Source organism: Priapulus caudatus, unplaced genomic scaffold (genome assembly GCF_000485595.1).
Source record: "Priapulus caudatus unplaced genomic scaffold, Priapulus_caudatus-5.0.1 Scaffold543, whole genome shotgun sequence".
In the NCBI taxonomy this organism is placed as follows: Eukaryota; Metazoa; Priapulida; class Priapulimorpha; order Priapulimorphida; family Priapulidae; genus Priapulus; species Priapulus caudatus.
In genome coordinates, this window is record NW_014577604.1 from 1 (window position 1) to 8145 (window position 8145).

The 8145-nt window shown below is 41.8% G+C and overlaps 1 protein-coding gene across 1 annotated transcript; it reads right to left on the bottom strand.

The window, feature by feature from the left end:
* Window positions 1-280: 280 nt before the first annotated feature.
* LOC106811479 lies at window positions 281-5116 on the bottom strand (the record flags this gene model as incomplete). Its single annotated transcript, XM_014815116.1, is given in 9 exon segments — window positions 281-349; window positions 723-809; window positions 983-1057; window positions 1483-1527; window positions 1855-1989; window positions 2187-2279; window positions 2475-2600; window positions 3385-3455; window positions 3734-5116. Coding segments are annotated over 9 exon segments (1000 nt in total), but the record flags the coding sequence as incomplete, so codon positions are not given.
* Window positions 5117-8145: the final 3029 nt, after the last annotated feature.

The following is an 8145-nucleotide window of genomic DNA, read 5'->3' on the forward strand; positions in this document are numbered from 1 at the left end:
GTTGAGATTTGTGCCGCAATTCCGTATTTCCTCCTATACCTTAAGTTAAGGGGGAAATATTCCCATCCATTGACACATCATGACCTCTGACCCTTGACTCCCAAATTCTACATCCCGAGTCCTTTTCACGATCCCCCCGACGTCCCGAATATCAAGACCGTACGTCGAGCAGTTATGATTTGTGCCCAACTGTTGATGGACGGACGCACGGACAATCATGCGATTCTACAAGCTGCATCTGACTTCGTCAGCTGAGCTAAAAATAAGAAAGAATAATTACATTCATGCACCTCCAATTCCACACTATGAATTTCTGAAGAACGTGGCCTTGGTTGCGCACATCGCCTTCCTAAGGAAACATAAGAAAATTAACTGAAAATCAAAGACATGTCCTATACATATAAAATATTTGCTAATTTTTTAAGTTAGGATGGCTCCCAAAATATCCTATATTTAAATTTAGCACTTTGAGTTTAGTTTCTTTAAGCGTGGGAATACGAATGAAATATATGTTTAGAAAAGGTAAGTATATGCTGGTCATTCTGCACTGCATTTAGTTTTTGGGAATATTTTCTTCTATGGGGTCCTATATTTCACAAACTATAGGCAGTGCCATCTCCCTTGCACCATATGCAGTAGTAATTTAGATATACAAAATAGTAAACTTTACAACATGGTTTTTAATGTAGTTTTTTTGTACAAATATTGTAGAAAATACTCACTCAGACACGCCCTTTTGAATGATGTCGGGGAAGAGACAGGTTCAATTAGAGGCAGCTGATCCTGTTGGACTGCACAATTGGTAAAAACTGAAAAACGTTATTCAAGTATGAAGGCTCAGATTAGACTAGTTTGTAGAGACTTTGGAATAAATGGATATATTGAAGAAGGCAGAAGAATCAATATAACAATATATTATATATACTTAAAATACTACTACAAAACCTATGCTAGTAGCTTAGAATCTTAAATTCATACTCACTTATGGGGGACTTCTTTTGGGTAGATTTGTGGGACCTTTTTCTAGCTTGGAACATGATGCTACGGAAGGCAGCAGCTATAAAGACAGCAACATTAATATAAAATACATTGGCAACAATAATTTCAAGTTACAATGAGATATTTATTTTTATCAAAATTATTAATGCAATACACACTAGTGCTGAGAGGGTCTATGTCCCTCAGGGTACTATCGGAGGGTACCCTGGGGGACATAGACCCTATGAGCTCAACTAGTTAAACAAGTACATTTAAAAAAAATAAAAAACACCAACAATTAAAACGTTTGGAAGCCATATGAACAAGTGTTGGAAAGAGACCCTACTACACCGATATATTTGGTTCTCATAAGGATTGACGTGTCACACATTACTCATGACCATGACATTGATGTTATGGTTTTTATATATTAGAGGGTTCAGGTACGTTTGTCAACAAGCTCAGAGATAATATATATAAGATATATATAAGAATGATTGTGACCTTTTTTGAAGACCTTACGAGGTGTCGGAGGAATTAAGTTTTCTTCTGGAATATCAAAGAAGATCATAACTGGGGGGCATAGAAAGACATGTTTCAAATATAACGTCAATAGGGGAGAAATACTTTTGATATAATTACTACAATAACACAGCCATTAATAATTATAGTGAAACAAATTTAATAGTCCCATGTTTCAAATGTGTACATTGTTACTGGGCCCATTAATTAGCACCAAATGTGGTGCTATATAAGTTTGTTTTTATGAATTTATAATGACATGTACATGGTTTGTTTACTCAAATAATGCCTCTGCACAAAAATGGAGGCCCACCAAAAGATGTATTGTTTCTGTGACCATAAAACTTGACTGACCTGCTTGATCATGCCCTCCTTTATGTCCGGTCCCTCCTCCGCCTTGCAGCTCTTGGAGATCAGTGCCTGTTGGTACTTCTGCGTGTGTATCTCCTGGGTGATTCGCTGCACACCATCGATCTTCACTGCCATCGCCTGTGGGGGAAGTGTGGAAAAGGTATGAAATCTTGGTTGCCAAACTAAACTTCGCTGTGCAAGTTCATTTACCAATGAAAGAAATGGAAGACCCTGTCTTTACATCGGCATTTAGTTGGTACATCACTATGATTGACTAAATTTAATCTATTAGGGATCATTTTATATTTGTGATTTAAATGTCTAAAAGCACATGCCTCCTTGTCTGCATGGATAACTGGTGGTTGAGTGGTCCTCTCTTGTATCTTCATCAGTATCCACATCTTCCTGTTCATTGTGGTTTTTAACATCTGGTGGTAAGAACAAAAGTTATTTAAATTTTTAATATGAATAACTTGTTGCAAACACATGTGTAATGTGGAATATTAATAGTGTTAACATAATACCATAATAACGACTAAACAACTAATTAAATGTAATAAATGTAAAGTTTGGTAAAATGTCTAAAGTAAAAAAGTCTTTCTTTGCAATCTCATGACACTTACTATCTTTACTGTATTGCAATGCATCATCAACCAAAGCAAGCAATTTATTCTGTGCACATCTAGGCCGGACCAACTCAGCCATTCTCAACAATTCACAGAATTTCCTCTCCAAAGCCCGTTTCAAAACTGAAAAAAGGTAGATTTTACAAAATCTCAGCAACATGTTATGGAAGATTGGTTGTTTAATTATGAATCAAGTGGAGCAAACGTACATGTAGTTTTTCACACGTAGGACACGTTTACTTATGGGTATCTACTCCCTATAGTTGACATGGAGAAGGGTGGGCACCAGCTCAACAATATGCTACATGGCAGACAATTGTCCATGCAATGCATTTGCAGTAAATCAACCCATAGCACGAATGCTTTCTGCAAGCTGACAGAGTCCAAAATATGGCTGAGGTTAATAAAACATTTTTATTTACAATGCGTTTTTTATTGATGACCCGTCCTACATTATATATGCCCCCTTCTATGAGGGGGCCAATTAAGCCCCCAACCCTGACATCTGGAGTACTCCATAGTTATGTACAGAATATACAAGAATGAAATTACGGATCATAAGTCAAAACACAGAAAAATCTATCTCATAACCTGGCATACGAATACGTTATGCTGTCATCACCGCGTACGACGTACTACAGCTTTTCATACAGAATACCCTATAATTAGGTCAGAATCCGGTGTACGAAAACGGCTTTTGATCCCCCTCTTCTATAACAAGCCAAGCATGGCCTCCTGTGACTGTCAAGGCATGATCAATTTACCAGACAGGCACATCTCCAGTCAGGATTCAGGAAATTGTGAGTGGGAAAAATGTTAATCAGAACTAGTACATGTAATCATGTCCACAAGAGTGTGACAGCTGAAAACATTGCAATTGGTAAGACTGCCCTAATAAATTACAAACCACTTGATGATGGAAAAGGTTCCTGAGTAGAGGTGCCATGAGCACACAACACTTGCTTAGCCCACTTCTCTCTGAAAACAAAGATGAGAGCTATTATATTAAAAAAGGTGAATTTCAAAGACAGTCAGAATAAAAATGAACCCAATAAAATATGACTCCTATTCAAGACCCAACATGCTACAAAATTCATAAAAATGTGGTTTTATAGCAGGTATTTACTAGAAGTTGTTACAAAAAGTTGCAAAACCCCTCCGGAGGGTAAACAATTGTGACCCACCTCACACATATTGTGCACTTCATAATAAATTACAACTTCTAGTTCTTCGAGATGCTCTATTTCTAGTGTTACCTAATACATATCCGCTCGATTGTATTGTAAAGAAAGCAGCTCTTCACTTTGCTTCTAAAATCACGATGATGTGCCAAAGGAAGTTTCTTTATGGATGTTTGTATATTGGCAGCCTTCACATCATCATACAACATATTATGCACTTGAAGGTATAGCCGTGTTCGGGCACCAAGAACATTATTGCGGCACAGCTCAATGCTTTTTTTGATTGATTGACATCCACCAGCCACATTGCCAGTCAAAATGTCTCTCACAAGTGGTTCGATGAAAAGAAATAGAGGTCCCCGTGGTGGTGCCATTATAGTAAAATGTCAATAAAATAATATAACACAAGGAGGTGATTGACGGCTTGATGCTTCACTCTCTTTGAAGCAGAAGATCGTGTTCGTGATGACTTAAGTCTTCCGTTCAATGTAAGCAGGACTTCACAACAGGAGAAAACTGAAAAGATAGGAAAACAGATCAGCATTGAAATGAGATGCTCTATTCCAAATCCGGCAAATGCGCAGTTTAGCCATCGCACACATGTACGCCATAGCATGTACTGTAACCACCGCTTGAAATGGTTTGGACTTTTATTCGTTATCTGTTACAAGATATTGCAGAGATCCAAATGTCGAACAAAAATCATGATCAAAGGCGAATGGAACATTATGTCTCGTGGCTTTCTCTATTGCCACCAAGGTTGACCGTAGAGAAATGATACGTGTTGCCATTTTAAATTTTATTTAAAAGTTAGATTGCTCCCGGAGCAGAGTACTGTAGCCCACAGCTATTACAGAACACTGCGCCCGTCTATCAATGACGTAGGGTGCCTAACTCATGGTTATTTTGTGAATAGTATTTTCCTACTTATCTAACTGTCGCGTTCAGGATACCACGAACTATATAGCTTTTAATGAACAGAACACATTTATTAACAAGCAACTCAATAACACAACCAGTTCACACAGAACCAGATCATGAATAACAAGTCGGTTTCAGTTTTGATTCTAAGAACCTTCCCGGGTGGCTCTAACACTATATTACTCATATAGTACCGAATAGTATCGTGACATCTCCCTCCTTTTGAGATTGTCTGTTACTCAACTGAATGTAGAACATTTTCTTAAACATATATGAGAATCGAATAATACATAATAATACAACCGTTTCTTTCTCCCTGGTCACGCAATATTTCACTATGCATTAACCCATTAAAATTTCCACAAAGCACTGGTTACTTTAACCACACTACTCGCTACCAATAATCATTTATCAATATCATCCCGAAAACGCAACGGCTTGCGCACTACCCGACCGCTTGTCCGTGGACCGGGTGAATGTGATTCCACATCCATCTCGTGTACATTATCTTCTGGAGTCTCAGTTCGTTCACCAGAAGATGGCACTGTCTCTATCTTCCTGTGGAATCCCAGGATACACCAATCCGATGGTTCGGCAACAATGCGCCGAAATCGAAGACATCTGAAGGTCAGCCTTGGTGAGGATGTGGCAGAAAACACCGGGAGTGGTTGTGAGTCAAGCCCATCCCTTCTCCCTGATTGCCAGCTAGACCCTGGCAAAAGGTTGGGATGGACTTGTGTGAGTTGGAAGGAAAGCGATATTTGGTCGTGATCGACTATTACTCTAGGTATTTGGAAGTGATGTACTTACCAGAAATCACGTCGAAACAAGTCATTGGTAAGCTCGAGCTTATTCGCAAGATGGGGCATCCCAGAGGAAGTCGTCTCTGATAACGGGGCTCAGTTCACATCAGCTGAGTTCCGGCTGTTCCAGAGTGAATACGATTTCATTCACACAACATCTAGCCCACACTTCCCACAGGCTAATGGTGAGGCCGAGCCTGGAGTGCAAATAGCGAAAGGAATCCTCCGCCAAGAGGATGTGTTTGCTGCATTAATGAGCTATAGAGCTACACCGATTGCAGCTACGGGTGTTAGTCCTGCACAGCTGATGATGGGACGGCAGATACGTACCAAATTGCCAACCCGTACTGAAAATTTAGATCCTAAATTGCCAGATCTTAAGAGGGTCAAGATGACAGATGACCGAGCTAAGACGAGCTACCGTCGGTTCTACAACAGACGTCATTCGGTGAAATCTCTTCCAGAGCTTGGACCTGGAGACATGGTACGGGTAAAGTTTGATTAATCACTACTCCAACCATCTACACAACAGAAGGAATAGGGCAAGACATAGCACAAGAGGTTTCTACTTGCCAGTTTTGCCAGACAAACCGGGTGTGGTGGCCAGGAGACATTTTGGCCCGTTCCCTACACTCAGTGATACCCTGGTGACCTTCATGGATCTTGCCCAGTATATCTCTTCTCCACTCGGTAGGGATTACCATACAATTTCGATACAGGAGCAGATCCCTTGACACGGATAGTTCACTCCTAACCGAGTAGAATGCCTTTACATCCTCTGGCACCGACTGAATCCTCTTCGGCCACCCCACCTTTGTGAGTCCAATCGCCCTCTGTAGCGTTGCATCGCGTACTGTCGCTCTTGTTATACGCTCGAGTTTCTGACTGGCTATGGGCCTCTGTTTGCCTTCTGGAGGTTCAGCAGTTTGTGGACAGCGCTCCACTAGTAAGCATAGAGGTGCCAGATACAGGACACACTGTCAAGAGCATGAACTTTTCGCATGCCCAAGTCCATACAGATACTGTGGGCTTATGGTCTGTCACCAGTTTAAACTCGCTCATTGGTTCCACTGATCAATAAACAGGACATAGAGCAAATCGCATGAGACGCATCAGCAACCTCTGGCACCTCAGCGGCGTTTTGTTGCTCTTGACAGTGTGTCTGCTACCACAAGCTCCTTACCAGGTGGTCAAGAGCACCACTAGTAAGCATAGAGGTGCCAGATACAGTTCTGGAGGTTCAGCAGTTTGTGGACAGCGCTGACGAACAGAGGCCCATAGCCAGTCAGAAACTCGAGCGTATAACAAGAGCGACAGTACGCGATGCAACGCTACAGAGGGCGATTGGACTCACAAAGGTGGGGTGGCCGAAGAGGATTCAGTCGGTGCCAGAGGATGTAAAGGCATTCTACTCGGTTAGGAGTGAACTATCCGTGTCAAGGGATCTGCTCCTGTATCGAAATCGTATTGTAATCCCTACCGAGTGGAGAAGAGATATACTGAGCAAGATCCATGAAGGTCACCAGGGTATCACTAAGTGTAGGGAACGTGCCAAAATGTCTGTGTGGTGGCCAGGAATAGGGCAAGACATAGCACAAGAGGTTTCTACTTGCCAGTTTTGCCAGACAAACCGGCCTACACAACAGAAGGAACCATTAATCACTACTCCATTGCCAGCTAGACCCTGGCAAAAGGTTGGGATGGACTTGTGTGAGTTGGAAGGAAAGCGATATTTGGTCGTGATCGACTATTACTCTAGGTATTTGGAAGTGATGTACTTACCAGAAATCACGTCGAAACAAGTCATTGGTAAGCTCAAACGCTTATTCGCAAGATGGGGCATCCCAGAGGAAGTCGTCTCTGATAACGGGGCTCAGTTCACATCGGCTGAGTTCCGGCTGTTCCAGAGTGAATACGATTTCGTTCACACAACATCTAGCCCACACTTCCCATAGGCTAATGGTGAGGCCGAGCGGGGGGTGCAAATAGCGAAAGGAATCCTCCGCCAAGAGGATGTGTTTGCTGCATTAACTGCAATTGGTGTAGCTCTATAGCTCACCACGGGTGTAAGTCCTGCACAGCTGATGATGGGACGGCAGATACGTACCAAATTGCCAACCCGTACTGAAAATTTAAATCCTAAATGGCCAAATCTTAAGAGTGTCAAGATGACAGATGACCAAGCTAAGATGAGCTACCGTCGGTTCTACAACAGACGTCAGGTGAAATCTCTTCCAGAGCTGGGACCTGGAGACATGGTACGGGTAAAGTTGGACAGGGAGAAGGGATGGAAAACACCGGGAGTGGTTGTGAGTCAAGCGACTACCCCACGATCATACATAGTGACTACCGATGGTTCGGCAACAATGCGCCGAAATCGAAGACATCTGAAGGTCAGCCTTGGTGATGATGTGGCAGTTCCTGTGGAATCCCAGGATACACCAATGTTAGAGACAGTGCCATCTTCTGGTTAACGAACTGAGACTCCAGAAGATAATGCACACGAGATGGATGTGGAATCACATTCACCCGGTCCACGGACAAGCGGTCGGGTAGTGCGCAAGCCGTTGCGTTTTCGGGATGATATTGATAAATGATTATTGGTAGCGAGTAGTGTGGTTAAAGTAACCAGTGATTTGTGGAGGTTTAATGAGTTAATGCATAGTGAAGTATTGCGTTACCAGGGAGAAAGAAACGGTTGTATTATTATGTATTATTCGATTCTCAGTTATGTTTCAGAAAATGTTCTACATTCAGTTGAGT